We start from the raw sequence: 19,446 nt of genomic DNA, 5'->3' as shown, positions 1-19,446 counted from the left end.
ATAGTCTAGAATGGGAAAGATTAGAAGCCAGACTTCTTTAAATGTACATTTCCTTGGAGAGTTGACTTTGAAACCATATATCTATTTTACATAGTTATAAACCAAAGTTAAAGTTTAAAACGGTCTTCAAAGCACAGGGAGATCAGCTCAGTACTTTGTGACCACCTAGAGGGGTGGGATAGGAAGGGTGGGAGGGAGGGAGTCACAAGAGGGAAGAGATATGGGGAGATATGTATATGTATAGCTGATTCACTTTGTTTTAAAGCAGAAACTAACACACCATTGTAAAGCAATTATACTCCAATAAAGATGTTAAAAAAATAAAATTAAATTAAAAATAAAATAAAATAAATTAAAAAAAATTGTTTTTAATTGAAAGCAAAATGAAACAATGAGTCTAATTGCAGATCCAGTTTGTGGCATGACCACACAGAGGAAATTCCAATCAATTGAAAAATATGCTGTGGACAAAATACAACAAATACATCCTTAACTGTTTTCAGTAATGATATCATATATAATGGTGTTAGTATTGTTATTCTGGAATTATTGTGTATATTGTGGGATAAAGCAAATGAATATTTACATTTGTGTCACTGAGAACTGGAATTGGTAAGAGAAAGAAAATACAGAGTAAGAATGAGGCTAATTAAAAACACTGTAGTCCTGAATCTGAATTACAAGAATTAGTATGAACTAAGCGTGTATTTTAGCTTTAAAAAAACACCATATTCCTAGCTTTGTCCACTGAAAAGGCCTAGGAATAATGATTAACCTAGTAGCAAGAGCATCCCTAAAACTCAGATTGTGGTGGTTTCCACATACTACTTCCTACCTAAAGGAATCAGGGCTCTGCGAAGAGTGAGTGTAGGGAAGTAAATATACAAGATGGTCTGGAACATCTTGTCACATCAGAAAACAAGGAAGCTACTGGAGGCTGTAGGTCACGAATACTCAAGAAGAGGCTCCTACTGGGCAAAGGTGGGATCATTTGAGCATCAGTAAAGATAACTAACTGAAAACAACGGAAAATCATGAAATATGTTTATATTCATGAAATCACAGTGATATATATATATAAAAAAAAAAACCCAAGCCCTTTGCAGGATGTTAGAGAACCGATGCATTATTTTGAAAATCAAGGAAAAGAATCAAGCATTTATCCTGCCTTTCCCATACAAACCACAAACTGCAGGGTAACCAGTCTAAGGCAGTTCCTTTTTTGGAAAGATTTTGGCTAATAAATGAAGACAGAATAGTAGAATAGAAATATCACCATGTTGTAACCCCTCATGAATTAACAGATCTAGGCAATAATTACCAATGGTTATTTTTTTTAATAAATTTATTTTATTTATTTATTTTTGGCTGCATTGGGTCTTCGTTGTTGCGCTCAGGCTTTCTCTGGTTGCGGCGAGCGGGGGCTACTCTTCGTTGTGGCATGCGGGCTTCTCATTGTGGTGGCTTCTCATTGCAGAGTATGGGCTCTAGGCGGGTGGGCTTCAGTAGTTGTGGCGCGCGGGCTCAGTTGCTCTGCAGCGTGTGGGATCCTCCCGGACCAGGGCTCGAACCCGTGTCCCCTGCATTGGCAGGCGGAATCTTAACTACTGCACCATCAGGGAAGCCCACCAATGGTTATTAACATCACAGAAAGAGAGAACCAGACATCATATGCCTCCCGATTTAAGTATAGTCTAACCTGTGATGTACTCGGACCAAATTATGAAACCTAAATCTGATCAAACCTCTCCTAAACCACAAAGAGTGTGGAGGACAGGGGAACACAGTAAAGGAAGCCATAGGGATGTGATCAGCAAAACTGAGACTGTGGGAGACTCTGCAGGACAAACCATCTGGTTTTTCTTCAACTTAATTGCAAGGGGAAAATAAGAGGGGGAATTTATAGATTAGAAGGGACTTAAGAGATATCAACAATATCAAGTTGCTGTGTGTGGGTGTTATTTGGATTCCAAAGCAAACAGCAAACTATAATTTAAAAAAAAGTAAGTAGGAAATAGGAATACTGATGACAAACCCTCATGATAGTATGGAATTACTTCTTTATTTATTTTACATTTATTGAAGTATAGTTGATTTGCAATGTTGTGTTTAATTTCTGCTGTACAGCAAAGTGACTCAGTTATACATATATCTGTTCTTTTCATATTCTTTTCCATTATGGTTTATCACAGGATATTGAATATTTAGTTCCCTGTGCTCTACAGCAGGACCTTTTTGTTTGTCTATCGTATATGATGTAATAGTTTGCATCTGCTAATCCCAGCCTCCCAGTCCTTCCAATGGAATTATGTAAATATGATAATAGCATTGCGGGGATGCTTCTTTTTAAAAGTCCTCCTATTAAAGATATATACTTTTTTTTTTAAAACATCTTTATTGGAGCATAATTGCTTTATAATGGTGTGTTAGTTTCTGCTATATAACAAAGTGAATCAGCTATACATATACACATATCCCCATATCTCCTCCCTCTTGTTCTCCCTCCCACCCTCCCTATCCCACCCCTCTAGGTGGACACAAAGTACTGAGCTGATCTCCCTGTGCTTTGTGGCTGCTTCCCACTAGCTATCTATTTTACGTTTGGTAGTGTATATATGTCCATGCCACTCTCTCACTTTGTCCCAGCTTACCCTTCCCCCTCCCCATGTCCTCAAGTCCATTCTCTAGTTGGTCTGCGTCTTGATTCCCGTCCTGCCCCTAGGTTCTTCATGACCTTTTTTTTTTTTTTTTGTAAAAGTGAAATGATATTATGTCTAGAATTTGCTGATGAGGGAACCTGGAATATGATCATAGCAAAAGGCAAGAAGCCCCCATTAGTTAGCCAAATATTTAAGCATTTGAGGCATTGCTGCCACGTTGGACGCATACAGGTGAGTAGACTTGGATCCTGCTCTCAAAAAATGTTCAGCTTCATAGGAGAGATGGGGATTCAGTAGTTCAACAGACATTATGTGCCAGATGAACACAGTAGGGCCCCCTGTTGCAGGGACTCACAGCGTAGAGTGGGAGACAGACAGACATGCAGAAAATGTCATTATCGTTCAGCAAATGCTGCGAGATGGGCTGGTGTTGGGTGTTGTGAGGTCCCAAGTAGGAGCAGTGGGCTTGGCCCAAGGACTCAGGAAGTCCCCTTAGAGGAAATAAAGCCTCAGTTCAATGTCAAGTGGTGCCTAGTAGCTATCTGATGAAAAAGGTGGGAAAGACAGTGGGCGGAGAGAACTGCACACACAGGGCTTGAAAGTGTGCAGCGGCTTTCTTGTGCCCTGCACATGCCTCCAACATGTTCTGATCACATGATATTTAAATTATCTACCTATATTTCTCTCTCACACTGCAAATCCCCCAGAGGACTACGAGCATCTGGGGGCAGAAACCCTACTGTCTTCCTCTTCCTATTTGCCTTCAGATTCAGCTAACACAGCAGACGCTCAATAAGTGTTTAATGGACTCAGATGAGTTCAAGTGCACGTGGATTCTAGGTATAACCCAAGGTAGATAAAAAGGCATGGATGATTGCCACAGGGGCTCAGGAGACAGGCCAGTGTGGTTACAGGAACAAATTTAAAGGTATGAATGATATATCTTTTCTTTGTAATTGATTGTTGTTGTCTCGGCTTTTTTTGCCCATAAAATTTCTTTTGTTTCCTTGCAGAGTGAAGAGTTCCACATTTACACCCAGTATTGCACTAACTATCCGAGGTACGTCTTGTGAATGTGCAGGAATATCTGCATATTGTTTTAAGTCAGTCCGTGCAGTGTATGTGGTCGGTAGGCGTTATGTGCCTGGCGCTGCCCTGAGTACTGTGGGAAAACTGCAAACATGCTGAGAACGGACCCCAGGGGTACCCAGATATTGATCCATTCAGGCTTAGGGACTCTCTAGCAGAGCCAGCACAGGGAAAAATTGTGAAAGACCTTAAAGGAGACCAAAAAGATTGTTAGGTTTCCCTCAGTGGAAAACTAAGTAAACCAATTGTGTTGGGCTAGAAGTCTTATCTATTAACCCTTTTGTATATGCGCCATGTTTTAAAGAATATGGGATGCACTGCTAATGAGTTTATATAATCTAGCTGGGGATAAAATATGTTATATTTTTGCCACATAAATTTTAGGAACTACATAAGTTTTATGGAGTTCAGAGAAAGGAAAGAACATGGTAAGCTTATGTGAGAAAAGAGAACACATCATCCCACCTGGATCATTGCTTCAGTTTTGCTCACACTGGGGGTGTCGGCAAGAGGGCCATTTAGGGAGCAGCCTCTGGCCAATATAGCGACCATTTCAGTAAGGGAGTCAGGCCTAAGACCACAGCTCACACTGTAGGAAATTCTTTTTTCTGCAAAAGACATTTATTGAGCACTTACTGATTTCTAAGTACTGCGCTCAATCCTGTAAATACAAAATGTGGTTAAATGTAGTTTTCCCAGGAATCTAGAGCTATTGAGGGGTTAAAGAAAAGCAGAAAACAGAGAAGACACTGACAGCACAGTGCCTGGCCCCTGACAGGTCCTCAGCAAGTGCTAGCTCATCATCGTCCCTGCCCCATCCCCACTGCGTGGATGAAATCACTGAGCCTCCAACAGGTTTATTGATGTTACAAGGGTCACCTAGCTGAGAAGTGACCAAATCTGGCTGGGATTTGAACCAAAGTTGGTCCAGCCTCAAACCTCATGCTACTACATCTTTGTGAAGTTTCTGAAGCTTTGTGATTCCCCTCACCCCATATACCTTTCTACTGTCTCTTTGCCCACGTGACTAGCAGGACTTGAGTTGTTATGTTAGGGATGAACTGGGAAGAGAGCTTGGGGGATTTTATCTACTCTGTAGCCAGTCTTGGTAGAGACGTGTCCCTAAGGATAAAGTGGGTGGTGGGGTCCACCTAGAAGAGAAGCCAGTAGACTGAGCCCCTTGTGTCACTGTGTTCAGGAAGAACAAGTGGGTCATTCCTGCTTGGGGATGGCCCTGGAAAGCCAGTGTGGATTAAAAGACATGAAGCCAGAGGCTCAGGCTTACTGATGGCAAAATACTTTCCACTGGAGGATTTTCATCTCCCCCTCTAAATATTGGTCAGGATATCATGCTATGGTGATTTATTTGGTTGGGGATCAAGCGTGCTTTTCTCAGCTTTCCCTAAAAACAAAACAAAACAACACCCCACATGCAGATTAGTACATTTATCCATATCCTTATCTGTAGACCCACCCACAGTTTACACAGTTTCACTTAAGCAGTGTTGTTTCCACCTCTCTCCTGAAGATATCAGGAAATTGTAGGATGCCCCAACTAAAGCTATGGTCCTTATGCTAAAAGCCAGCGTTGCACCACACCCTAAGGCAGAGAAATCAAAGAATCAGCCCTCAACTTCTCCACAAAACTTCCTCCTGTGGGAAAGGAAAAAACATTCCAACTCTGAGGAATCAACAAAATTCTGGACCCAATTATCAGGATCTAAGATGCTAGAGGGGCTTGTTCGGAGGATTATGTCTGTGTAAATTTCATTATAAACATGTCATTTGAAGAAATATCTTCTGAATTTGCAATTTTGGAAGTTTATGTTAAGAAGAATTTTCTGACTTAGTAATAAGAACAGAGGGCACAAAATGAAGGCAGCTTTTATAAACTAGACTGCTTCAGGGTCAGGCGATAGGCATAGTCATTCGTGCAGGACATTTCTGAGAGCCTGTCCTTCATGGGGCACATGTCCAAGCTTGGTGTACACTGGCAGGAAATAGGAACGAATATCCCTTGCCTTCTAGCAGTTTATACTGTTTTGAGAGTCGGAACTGAACCAAATGCAACAGTGGAACAGCCGTTAGGAAAGATCAAATCAATGAATACAAGTCAATGTAGAACCAACTCAGTCATATGTAATAGAAGCTAAAGATGCATGAGATAAACGAGGAGTAAGTCCCAGCGAGGAGAAGTCAGGACAGTTTCCAGGAGGAAGTGTTTTTTATCTTGGGTCTGGCTTTGAAGAAGGAAAGAATCGTGTTAGCAGGGAACTGCTCCCCAGGCCCTCTCAGTGAAGCAGGCACATCCGGTTCTTGCCCAATTGTGTGGTTTTCATAGTCATAGAAAAAGATTTCTTCCTGTCCCCTTGCCTCCCATCAGTTTGCCCTCTGAGGCCCGAGATTTCCCACCCCCGTCTTCACAAGCCATGAGCGCCAGGTGTTTCAGCCCATCTGACAATGCGTCTTTCCCCTTCGGATCCAGGCTGGTGATATTAAATGTCTCCTGCACACCTTGACAGATGTCTTTCTTCATACCAGTCACGCCCCCAGCCCTCCCTCTTGTCCCCAGGGAGGAGCACAGACCCGCTCAGGTCATTGTCCTCGGATGTCTCCCAGTGGCCTGAATCCGGAGTTCAGTGCGCTCAGGATTTCTTACAGGTCTTATCCTTGGGCAAGAACTCAAAACTTCAGATGGTTAGAAGGCCAGTGGGCAGCAGATTCTGACTCTAAAGAACCTTAGAAAAGTCCCTAGGTTACATGATGAAGAATAGTTTTGAAATCTTAAGGGAAAAATAAAACCATTTGAACAGATACTTCTCCAAGCAATCAGCCACAAAAGGGATTCTGATCGCTTAATTAGGAGACCTCCATCCATGTCACTTCCTTCCAAGGAGTTTTATTTTGTTGTTTGGCTCTGGTTTTCTAAATTAATTCTGAAAACATATTACTGACTTGGGGAGAAAGGGGCTGAAATTACTTCCACCTGCTTTCTTCTAAGTTATGAGACCATAAGATTTTAATTTACGTGTGTATGCGCAACTATACAAGCCCACCAGCTTGCTTTATGTATAAGATATGAGCATTGTTTCAACCATCCCTCTAGGATGTTTGGGGGCTGTACTTATTGCCTCTAGGGGAGCTGAGGTGGAGGAAGAATTCCGACCTACTTTTCTAATATGCTCTGTAAGGCACGCTGCTTAAGGACCAAGGTTATCCAACTGTTTCAGAAGCTGAATTTAGAATGAGGAGAGACACTTGGCGGTGGAAAGAAGGATCTGTTCAGAGATTCTCAAAGGAAAGTTCCTCGGGGGATGAGGTCTCCAAAGACCTGCACATAATGTGACTCACTTTGTGCATTTATTTAAAGGCAACCGGCAGAGGTGGTGGCAAATGTCCAGCACGGGGCTGGATCTGCTGGGAAGAAGGCACTCCTTCTGTTTAGTACAAAGGTGCCCACTCCTTGCAATCTAACTTGAAAACTGAATACAGATGTGTATTTGAGCACTGCACAAAGATGCCCAGATGGGGCATAATTAGGGGCTAACGTCCAATTTAAATCCCTTTGCAAAGCCCCGTGTCCTGGCAGGGCAGCATCTCCCTGGAGGAAGGAGCTTGCTGCTTAGCTGCCATGTGTCCATGTTTTACTACCTTCTTATAGTGTCTTTTTCTAATTCACCCACCCAGAGGGACACCTTTTCTTAACCTGCCCAGAAGCATTCTAGCTTCTCTAGCTCTTACCTGTTTTAAGGTATCAGCACACTCCGGCATTTAAAACTTGAATACTCGTGTTAAGCGTTACAATTTAGATTTTAAAACATTTCTTCTTCTTGCAGATCCGTGGCTGTGCTAACAGAGTGCATGAGGAACAAGATGCTGGCCAAATTCTTCAGGGAACGTCAGGAAACATTGAAACACTCACTGCCTCTGGGGTCCTATCTCTTGAAACCAGTTCAGCGGATTCTCAAGTATCATCTCCTTTTGCATGTAAGTTTCTGCCTGCGCTTGAAGGACATTCTAGGGGATGGGGATTTTGTGTGTATATGTTAAGTTTAGGAGAAAAAAAAAATCAGAAAAAGCTGTGGACATATGGAAACATTTTCCACACTCATACTTTACAACTGACTAATCTGCTTTGAGGAATTAGAGATATTTATATTCTAGGCCTGCAACCTCATTGACAACAGCCAAGTAAAAAGATTCATTTTAGCTCTGTTGGTGATAGGGCTTAGGAGTGACAGTTTCAGGCAGGGAGCTATCATTCATGAACAACAGATCTTTTTGTTATGTTTTATTTTATTTCCATGAGCCCGGATTCAGTAGGCAGTTGGGAGGGAGAGCTGTTTGTCATAGATTGGCTTGTGTAGGGGCAACGAGAAGGGGCTGAAAGGGGAGAAGACAGATGAGCAGCATAATGAGTGATCTTCGAGCTGGGCTTCCCGTCACTTCAGGGTCTGTTTTCTTTATATCATTTCCCATTATTTGTAAAAAACTCAAGGAGACCTTAGAAACAAAAGTAGACATAGCTCTCATACATTCTCATTTCTTATCCTCTAAGGAAGCTGATAAAAATGGGAAATAGTGTTCTTGAAAGTAATTTCATTCTATAAGTAGGATTTGATTGCCTTTGCAACTTGAGAAAGACAGGATATCAGAGAGGTTGGGAGCAGGGCTCTGGGGCAAGACTGCCCGGGTTCAAATCCTGTAAATTTCCCACGTTCGCGGTGCCTCGCAAGCGGTCAATAAATATGAGCTATTATTTTTATTTTATTATTTTTAATACTGCATTAAAAATCTTTTTTAAAAAAGATTTAAATCCAGAGCTCCTATATATATCAATATGTCTGCAATTTACATGTATCGCTTTTTAAATGATTCCAGGTTTCTAACTTGCATAAGCATTCCAAGGTTGCTCAGTTCATATGCATTTAAAATTTTAAGAACTCTTTATGATCCAACTTTACCAGAAATTTCTCAGCTTTGTCTTTTTGCCTGCCTGGCTCATCTTGGGAGAATCTTGCATCCTGTGAAGCCACATCAGGGATATTACTTTAACTGTTCAATTTGTTTTAATGACCTCTAAATTTAGTGGGATTAATTTACTGAATCAGTGTCCAAATAATTCTTTAAAAAATACTAGCTTTCCCAGGATAGATCTTTGCTGGACTCTGCTAATATGGCATCTAAAACTAGTATGTCCCACTAATCTCTATTTATGGCTTTCTAGACAGTAAGTCAGTCAAAAGAAAAGTCTCGGACCTCCATTACATAAGCATGTCAGATATAACAAGTCAAGATTCTTACAAAAAGTTAACTGCTAGGAAGAACAGCCCTTACCCTCTAAATTAAAAGCTGGTGTCTTAGTTCATGCTGCTATAACAAAATACCATAGACTGGGTGGCTTAGACAACAAACATTTATTTCTCACAGTTCTGGAGACTGAAGTCCAAGATCAAGGGGCCAGCATGGTTGAGTTCTGGGTTGCACACTGCCTTCTTCTCCTCATTTCCTCGCATGGTGGAAAGAGGCAAGACTGCTCTCTGGGGTCTCTTTTATGAGGGCACCTACACCATTCACGAGGGCTCCACCCTCATGGCCTAACCACCTCCAAAGGCCCTACCTCCTAATACCAGCACATTAGAGGTTAGGATTTCAACATATGAATTTGTGGAGGGCACAAACATTCAGTTCATAACAGCTGATAGTGAAGATAAAAGGGAAGAACAGTGGTTAGATTAATTTAAAACTAATTGCCTGGAGTATTTTTGCTTTTATAGTTGGTTTAGAGTGTTCCTTCTATATCATGCACATCACTTCAAAGTTGTGTAGCCACCCGTGAAAATCCCCACAGAAATACACTCTGTACTTCTGAGTCTGTCTATTGATGAACAGGATTGCCTCTCAGACTAAAAGAAGAAATGATTATTTTTTAAAGTTTTCTCTTGATCTTGAACTTACCTGGGAGTTGTTAGTTTCGTGATACAGTTTCATAGGACCTTTCTAACAGCTGAGTCTGAGTGCAGAAAGAAAATGTAAATTCCTTTCCAGTTTCTAGCTGGATGGAAAATTTGAGGATTCAGTAAAAGTAAACAAAGTGTGACTAAAAACAAGGGAACTAATCTTCATGATTTATACCATAAGATTCAACCTCCACCCTTGAGCTTAACATCTCTGCATGATAAGTGTCATAGGAACAGTCTAATTGACTATAATATCTTCTTACTCTTTTAGATACTTACATTGGAATTTAAATACTTAAAACTTATTGTTGCTCTTTGAAGATGATACAGCTTCAATTAAATAAGCATTTATTTACCACCCAGCTCTCTGGTGGGCACTGTGGAGAAGATAAAGGACTAAAGGAACTATGCAATAGTCCCTATCCTTAGACTCATAGGAGTCTAGGGACATGTGTCTTATGTACTTAAAAGGATTAGATAATAATCGTGTCCCCTTCTCATCTCCCTGGGATTGTGGAACTCCAGGGCTCAGATAAGTGCTGGTGTTACATCCTTCTGACCATCAGAGAGTGAATACTTGAACCATGAGATATCTCTCAGCACTCTGAAGGATTATCTTTAGTGAATTTCATGAACTAGCGAAAGGCTTTAAAGGCTTTAAAGCCTTGACTACATGATGACTACATGATGACTACAAGACTAAATGTCTTGCTGTATAGGTATTTTTTTAAATATAATATTCACTGTTTTTTGTTTTGAGGCCATTACATATTAAGCCCTGTGTGTTAGTTTTGCTTCCTCTGGGAGAAAAAAAAAATTATGTTTCCTATGTAGTAAGAGTGAGAACCATATTACTGAGAACTGTACTACATTGGCCACCAGGAAGTTCAGAAATCTCCAACTATAATATCAACTCTCTTATCTATTACAATCACTCTAATATCTCTGTGAGACTTAATGGCCTGTATACTTGTTTTGTTTCATCCTCCTTGTCAAATTCCTCTTTGTGCAATTCTCATGGACTTCTGTTTTTCCTAGCTCCATTCTTATTCATATCTTACCATTTTGTTGTAGGTATTTCTGGTAGTTATCTCAGAATCTTAAGGAAAGATGATAGTGTGTAAATAAGCAAAAATAAAATGATAAACTAATCACAGAAATGCCTTTTGTTTCATTGAGTATATAAGAAAAAAATTTTGAAAATAACTAGGGTTGGGTGTTTTGGGTTTTTTTAAAGGAAATAGAAAATCACCTTGACAAGGATACAGAAGGCTACGATGTGGTGCTTGATGCTATAGACACGATGCAGCGAGTAGCCTGGCACATCAACGACATGAAGCGGAAGCATGAACACGCCGTCCGGTTACAGGTGAGGCCTCAGGGTGACAGTGCCTGGTGGGGCTGCGGCCCTATGACTTGTTATCATTTCCCAAATCAGATATTAAGGCGGTTCAGTGTTGCACATCATTCATGGTCTTCATCATAGATCTCCTTGAGAAAACATCAGGACATCGATAATACCAATCATTGTTTACTGGCTATTAAAGAGAAAGGTACATTGTAACATTCAAACTAGTAGTTCGCTCATAGCCCCTTCCGTGACCCAAATTAAAAATTTGAGTCTCCCAAGGCCTTATTTTATATTAATTACCAATAAGCAATTCTTGCTGAAAGCAACTCTCTCCAAACTGCTTTTTGTTTTTTGTTTTTATAAATTTATTTATCTTGGGTTGTGTTGGGTCTTCGTTGCTGCACGCGGGCTTTCTCTAGTTGCGACGAGCGGGGGCTGCTCTTCATTGTGGTGCGCGGGCTTCTCATTGCGGTGGCTTCTCTTGTTGCGGAGCACGGGCTCTAGGCACGTGGGCTTCAGTAGTTGTGGCTCACAGGCTCTAGAGCACAGGCTCAGTAGTTGAGGCACATGGGCTTAGTTGCTCCGCAGCACGTGGGATCCTCCTGGACCAGGGCTCGAACCCGTGTGCCCTGCATTGGCAGGCGGATTCTTAACCATTGTGCCACCAGGGAAGCCCTCCAAACTGTTTAAAGGGGTTTTAAGACTCTGTTCCTCTCTCACTAGTTCATGCAAAATCATGAGGTGGTGAACATGTGGTGATGGGACAGGGGACTCAGAGGAAGGAGAGCTAAGTCTGGAACCAGGTCCTTGGCAGTTTCACTGGGGAGGAGACTTCACCACTGCATTTTAGATTCCTCACTTTTAAAATAAGACACGTTTACTAAGGTCCCTTCCATTATCCACATTTTGAGCCCTGAATTCCTGGGAACTTCGGATAGATGCTAAGTTGGCGATCATGTCCTGGGCATCTCAAAAGATGCACTATTTAAAAACAAAAGGTCACGTGGGCCCAGAGGCTAGTCCTAAGCTCCTTGTTGTCCCTGGAGTAAAAGCAAAGCCCAGGGTGACTCCGTGCTATGCAGAGCACCTACATCCGACTCAGGAGGGAAAAAAGCTACGCTCTTCAGGCCATACCTCCGAACAAAACTCAAGGTTTCGGGACTTCTGTGGTGGCACAGTGGTTAGGAATCCACCTGCCAATGCAGGGGACACGGGTTCGAGCCCTGATCTGGGAAGATCCCACATGCCGTGGAGCAGCTAAGCCCGCGTGCCACAACTACTGAAGCCCACGTGCCTAGAGCCCGTGTTCCACAACAAGAGAAGCCACCGCAATGAGAAGCCCGCGCACCGCAATGAAGAGTATCCCCCGCTCGCCGCAACTAGAGAAAGCCTGTGCGCAGCAGTGAAGACCCAATGCAGCCAAAAAAAAAAAAAACTCTAGGTTTCATCTATAGGCAGCCAGAGTGTGATACGATACAATTGACTATCAAAAATCAAAGGAAGATGACATTCTTTTTATTTTTTTTATTCATTTATTTTTGGCTGCGTTGGGTCTTCGTTTTTCAAGTCAGTAGGTCTGAAGGTTTTCGTCCAGAGAATGGGGGTGAGCACATCAGGAGAAGGATGGCTGAGAGGGCCACACACCAGCAGCCTCTTTACCTGGCTTTTGAAAGACAATTCCACTGCCTTAGTAGAGGGATTATGGAGGGATGGAAAGAAGTAATTGGCAACCCGTCAATTAACAGCTTGATTCATTTCTTAACCCTTAACCCTTAAGGGTCACTTAACCCTTAATTGACACCAGCCGTAAGTGCAGATTTATGTCACGGAGAGCAGACACATCAGACACCACGCAGGGCCCTTAGACCCTGTCGCAGGTATTTAGACATCATTCTTGAGGCTCAATAAGTGGGCCCCTGTGTCCTTGCCGTCTTGCCTTCCCAGCTCCTGTTTAATCACAGGGAACGTTCACTGTTTCAGGAGATACAGAGTTTGCTCACCAACTGGAAGGGGCCAGACCTGACCAGCTACGGGGAGCTAGTTCTCGAGGGGACCTTCCGCCTCCAGCGGGCCAAGAATGAGCGGACGCTCTTCCTCTTTGACAAGCTGCTTCTCATCACCAAGAAGAGAGACGACACGTTTACGTACAAAGCTCACATCCTGGTAGGTCCGAATAGAGGTCCCAGGCGAGGACTGGGAGCGCTGGTTCCATCCTCTTGCGAGCCTGCCTCCCCCTCTCTGCCCGCCCCTCCAGTGCGGCAACCTCATGCTGGTGGAAGTGATCCCGAAGGAGCCCCTCAGCTTCAGTGTCTTCCACTACCAGAACCCCAAGCTGCAGCACACCGTTCAGGTACCAGCACTCCCTCGCCTCCCCGAGCAACTCCTCACCCTTGTGCGTCATGCCCGGAGGCCTTTGCAGGGCTTTCTGGCCACCCCACGTGTGTCCCATCCAGTCAGAGGGTCTTAGGAGTGTCTGTGTCTTGTGACTGGTGGGGTTGCATGACTGTCCACGTCTCCTCCTGGTAGGCGAAGTCGCAGCAAGACAAACGCCTGTGGGTTCTGCACCTGAAGAGGCTGATCCTGGAGAATCATGCGGCGAAGATTCCAGCTAAGGTAAGACCGTGAGGGCAGCAAACAGTAAAACTGCAAGGAATTCAAGTCCCAGAAAGACAGCCTGGCGGCAGTAAATGTGCATCTTCAAAATTAAGACAGTTGAGAGATAGGCTACATAAGGATCAACCGAACCAGCCATTGGTACTGAAAAGATTCATATGTAGGGAGACTCGGTGGAGAGTTTTTGGTTTGTTGTTGTTGTTCCTTTTGAGGCTTGAAAGAAGAAAAACAAGGAAAAGACTGTAAGGGAATTTCTAGAGAACTAGTAGAAAATAAAGGCAGTTATGAGAATTATTCAGAGGTGTGCTAAGCACCTAGGGTGAATAAAGCTGGCTTAGGCTCTGTGGGAAGCAAGACCCAGACTCAGCCGTGAAGGAATTTGCAGACCAGGGAGCTGGTCATATAAATGATATGATGAATTAATAGAGGTGTAAGCCAAGTATTGTGGAAGAATAAAGTGTTCGATTTTACAGTAGAGTGAGGAGAGGAAGGAAAATGCCTGTTTCCGCAGTCTTGAAGGATGAGGAATTTTTTTATCAAGTGGGGGAAGAGAAAAAGGGAAACCAAGCTGAGAGAACAGCATAAACAAAAACCAAGGAGGTGTGAACACGGGCCCAGTGTTCACAGCACACAGAGTGTGCCCGGACAGAAAGGTCGAGTCCTCAGGAGATGGAGTAGGACGTAAGACTAGAAAAGTGGAAAGCAGTCATCCGGCCTTGGAAGGGCTTTGAACACAAACACTGAGGACCCCGGGTTTTCGTGGTGGGAAACTACTGAAGGCTTTGGAGGAAGTGGGTGGCATGGTCCGCGCTGTGCTCTGAGAGTGTAACTTTGGGACAGTGTGACGGTTCAGCTGGTGGCGTGTGAGTGGCGGCAGGAGAAGAATTAGCCGGCTTCCACAGTGGCCTAGAAGAGAGACGAGGGACACTGCCAGCGAGCATAAGAGAGGGGGGAGAGGCAGAGCCCATCGTGGAAGCAGAGGGAACAGGATTTTTCCCACCACGTGCATGAGGAGAGGGAGAAATAAAAGTCAAGGATGAGTCAGGAGTTGGGCCAAGAGGATGGTGGTGTGAGTTCCAAGACAGGCTGCCCAGGGGAGGGACTGATTGGATGGGCCTAAGAGGGAGCAGCAGGGACACGTGTGCAGGGGCGGGTCGGCTGCAGGGAGAGATGCAGGTCTCTCCGCACAGCCGGTCACCGAAGCCCCGAGATTTGATAGGAGGACCCACACAAACGTGTACAGGAAAGACGGACCCCCGGGAATCCCAACATCTAAGTGACCAGCAAGGGTTGGGGGATTTGCAGAAGAACCAAAGGAAGAGCAGCCAAATGAGGCAGTAAGGAAACCGAAGGAGAAAAGTGTGGTAACAAAGGAAGGAATGTCACTGAGAAAGAGTGGAGTAACCATCTCAAAGCCTGCAGAGATGAAGACAGATTCAAACAGAAAAGCAGATATTAGATTTGGCAACTAAGAGATAAGGGAGAGAGGGCAGTGGGTTGACAAGAAAGGGAGAAATAAGGAACAGACTGGGTGTAGCCTTCTTTGTTAAACAAAGTTCAGAAGAGACAAACGGTGGTAGTTTGAGGGGAGGTAAGATCAAAGCAAGACGCTTTGCCCTCATGAAGAATATTGTGGACATGTAGGCTAAGGGGACAGGGAAAGGGAACAGGAGACAGTAAAGATAAGAGGTGGAACACCCCTTGGAATGTGACCCAGGGAGATGGCAGAATACGATCATCCTTAACCCCCAAATTTCGGGGATGGGGGCATGTACTGTAAATATAGTCTAATAAAAACATTAGAGTGTGAACTTGATGCTGGAAGCTCAAAACTTCTTATTTACTGAAAAAGTATGCAAGAACAGCTAATGTACGCCTCCATATGTTTGCAATATGGCTTTTGAAAACATTTAAAGAGGTCATCCATGTAAAAAAAAAAAAAAATTAAGGAATAGAAGTAATCCCATTGGTCTTAGGAACCAAAAAATTGGTGCAGCTCCAAATAAAATTAATAAATCTATTCGCCTCTTCTACACTCATTACACTATTTATATTCACTTTACCAGTAGGTATAGAGGTTAGTCTTGGAAAGGGTCAGAAACATCTTCCCTGAGCTGGGGGAGAAGAAAAATGAGAAAGGATAAACTTTGAGGTGGACTTGAGGGAACTTAAAGTGTTTGCCTTCGCTGAAGTCGGTAGTAACGGCATCTACTGGGTGAGTGAAGCAAAGATGGGGCTGGATGTCCGAGGGAAAGTGGAGGGGTTCAGAACACGTGCTAAAGAACACAGGCTAGGGGCTTCCCTGGTGGCAGTGGCTAAGAATCCGCCTGCCATTGCAGGGGACACGGGCTCGAGCCCTGGTCCAGGAAGATCCCACATGCCACGGAGCCACTAAGCCCATGCGCCACAACTACTGAGCCTGCGCTCTAGAGCCTGTGAGCCACAACTACTGAGCCCACGAGCCACAACTACTGAAGCCCACGTGCCTAGAGCCCATACTCCACATAAAGAGAAGCCACTGCAACTAGAAGCCTGCACACCGCAACGAAGAGTAGCCCCCGCTCGCCGCATCTAGAGAAAGCCCGTGCGTAGCGACGAAGACCCAATGCAGCCAAAAATAAATAACTTAAAAAAAACACACAAAAACTAAAAATAAATAAATAAAGAACACAGGCTAGTGAGTCAGCGGGGATGACTACAGTAATCTGTGAAAGGATCCTAGGCCCACTGAAGCTGGCCACCATGAATGTGTATGATGATTCAGCAACTTCAACACTAGTGTTGAGGCGCCATGGCGCATATGGGTTCCCCAAGGCTGAGGATTGGCAGAGCAGTGAGGGGGAAGGTTAAGTGGGCAAGGGAAGACACAGTGCCAACCAGCATCCGACCTGCAGTGACTGAACATGATTTCCAGGCTGAGTGGAGAGTGAAACCAACCGGGAAAATAGGCACAGGTTGAAGGATAAGTCAGAGAACTGGTTCAGCAAGAGTTAAGGTGGAGAGATGGAAAATACAGAGATCTGTCATTGAAGAGGGGACTTTTGGAGTCCTTCGGGAAGCGAGGGCACTTCTGGGTGATGATGAGGCCCTGGGGGGCGCTATGACTGTGTGTTGCTGTTCTGGAGTGGAGGGAAGGGTGATCAGAAGTCAAGTGGCGAGGAACTAAGGTGAGGGTGGAGAATGGGTGTCCACGCGTGTGGGGAAATGGTCCGTGCCCAGGCGAGGAGGAACGAAGTGGAGCAGTAAATGGGATGAGGCTCATGAGAGTAGAACTGGGTGGGAAATAAGGAGATCTGAGATTTCTGAGAAAGGAAAGTCTATTTGCTCTTTGCATAGTTTTTGAAAAGTATTTGAAGCTTGTTCTCAGGGGCTATCAGCAGTGATTCGGTGCCCAGGAAATGAATGTGCATAGGTGTGTGCTTTGACTTAAGCATGAGTCTCATCTCATCAGGGTGTTCCAAGGTGTCAGGTAGCTCATGCAGAGAGGTGACTGCATTTGCTTCACGGTTAGTCACTTGTTTGCTGGCCTTGTGACTCTCAATGCCCTTCTGAGCAGTGGCAGTGTGTCTTTGATATGCCCCACCTGTTGTTTACCTGTCCCTGGGAAAATCAAAACTGCCAAAGGGCTTCTGAAAAGCAGTTATTGGCCATTACAAAATGAAACTAGCTGACAGAACTTCCTTTCTCCCACACTAGGGGTGTGTATTCCAAGCAGTTTTCCCTTTATATTTTATAATGGTTAATAGAGTCACAGTAGAATTGTGCTTTTTTTTGTCCAAGTTCCTGACCCTTTTAGATGTAAATAGATGTAAACATTCTATTTTTTTTAGCTACAGCTTCTTGAGCACACATTCACTGTGCCGAGTACTTTATATTCTTATTTCACCCTTAGCAAAATACCTTACGAGAAAGGTCTTATTCTCCCCATTCTAGAGAAATAAAAACAGAAGCTCAGAGACGGAAAGTAAACTGCCCAAGTTTATGCAACTAGTATACAACTGAGCCCAGATTTAAACCCAGTTCTTCCTGGATCCAAAGTTGATCTTAACCACATTATTCCTAGGGAAAATGAAAACACACTTACTTAATATACTTTAGCTACTATGAGCTTACGATAATTTTCTATTTTATTTAAGCAGGATTATTACTAAGTTGAAGTTTTCTCTCTTCTCAAGACTGTTTCTTAAGTTATTTTCTTAAAGCTTTCAAACTATATTTACTCCTATCAAATAAAAGGATTACATAATGGGAATAAACATCAAAAAATGTATCACCGTTCTACTGTTAACACAGCTGTAGAGGTTAGGTTCCTTGTAACCTCCTTCCATTCCTTTAATTCAGTGATAGTCTCTGGCTGACCCCTAGTGGAAAAATGTGGGAATAGACTTTTTTTGAAATTAAATGTCAAGACAAGGAAAAAAAATACTGAGTTCTCGAAGTCAAGTTTATAGATACCAAGAAACTTTCTGGAAATTAGCCATATGGTCCATCTATATACGTGGTATATAAACTAAATTTCATCCAGATTAGTTGGGAATAAGGTTCAGGTAGAGACTGTTGCATTTTATATATTCGCATGGTTCTGCCAATGCACTTCACGGAAATTGAGCTAACGTTTGTGTCTGAAATTAACTTCAACTACTAACCTCAAACTCTGAATGTATGATAAAAATAGCAGTGTCATAAAAATCTAAGCATTTGTTTTCTCAAAATTAAGGTTGACTGCATCGTTTTGTGTTTTTTTTGTTGTTTTTTTTTTGGTTGCCCCTTAGCCCAGACATTTTTACTGTGATATCATCACATACTGTGACAAAGTATTAGTAAAATTATTTTTAAAGTTATTTTTAGCATAATGTTTGTAGGTTCCGTTACACTACCTTGAAAAATGAAAATGACATGAAAGAGGCGAGAAAGCCTACCTAATTTTTTTCTTCTTTGAATCCTCAGGCAAGATGATTCATGTTAAGGCCATTAACATATCTTTTCACTGTTCCCTAAACATTGATAACATATGGTAATAATTACACAAAAAGAAGCCTCAAAGCAATAAAGTTCAGAAGCTCGGGGTTGAGGTGGGGAGAAGTTTGTATACAGAGAGAGCAAGAGTCAAGGTCATCAGGGCCTGTGGGAGTAAATGGTAACTAACTTGGGTTGAGTGCCTGTCATTTGGTCCTGGTAGCAACTTTGAAAAGTCGCTCCTATCTTACCATCTTAAGGTCGAAGAAACACATGCAGGAATGTGAGAGCACCTGCCTAGTTAAGTGCTAGAGCCAGGATCACAAACCAAGTCCTCCGGGGTCCTTCTCCCACACCGAAGCTCTTTCTCCCCCTCTGGGAGATTCTAGGGCACACACAAGTGACGGTAGGTACAGGGGTGCTGGGAGAGTCAGCTGATGATAATCGCATAATATTTGGAAGGAGAGAGGAACTGTCCAGCAACTATTTTGCATTCAGCTCAAAAGACTTATAATGCCCCAGTGAAATGGGGAGGGCTGGTGGTGTAGATCCTAGGCCCTGTCCCTTGAGCCTTTGGTTTCCATAGATCAGGGCTGGATTCAGTAGACCAGGGCTGGGTAGCAGGAAGCTAGATTTTATGATACGCTGCTCAGCCAGGTTTTTGAACCTTTAGTGAATGTTTCTTTCTCTCTCTCCCTCTTATTTTCCCTTCCTCCTCCTCTTCCCTACCTGTGTCTCCTTCCCCTTCCCTCTCCCTCCTTCCCTCCCTCCTTCCCTTCCTTCTTTCTTTCCAGGTGAGGGCTGTAAGCTTAGCTCT

The 19,446-nt window shown here is 43.3% G+C and overlaps 1 protein-coding gene across 11 annotated transcripts in view; it reads left to right on the top strand.

Annotated features, from left to right (window-relative positions):
• Window positions 1-19,446, top strand: part of PLEKHG1 (pleckstrin homology and RhoGEF domain containing G1) — a 225,932-nt gene that overhangs the window by 185,639 nt on the left and 20,847 nt on the right. For all 11 annotated transcript variants that reach the window (XM_082405444.1, XM_082405446.1, XM_082405443.1 and 8 more), the window contains 6 exons: window positions 3,674-3,720; window positions 7,586-7,736; window positions 10,947-11,078; window positions 13,041-13,223; window positions 13,315-13,410; window positions 13,587-13,673. In XM_082405444.1, the coding sequence (XP_082261570.1) occupies window positions 3,674-3,720; window positions 7,586-7,736; window positions 10,947-11,078; window positions 13,041-13,223; window positions 13,315-13,410; window positions 13,587-13,673 (696 nt within the window). The remainder of the gene's footprint in view (window positions 1-3,673; window positions 3,721-7,585; window positions 7,737-10,946; window positions 11,079-13,040; window positions 13,224-13,314; window positions 13,411-13,586; window positions 13,674-19,446) is intronic.

This window comes from Balaenoptera borealis (assembly GCF_965194805.1).
Source record: "Balaenoptera borealis genome assembly, chromosome: 9".
NCBI classification, from domain to species: Eukaryota; Metazoa; Chordata; class Mammalia; order Artiodactyla; family Balaenopteridae; genus Balaenoptera; species Balaenoptera borealis.
Note: the sequence above shows the minus strand (reverse complement) of the source record. Positions and strands in the feature narration are given on the sequence as shown.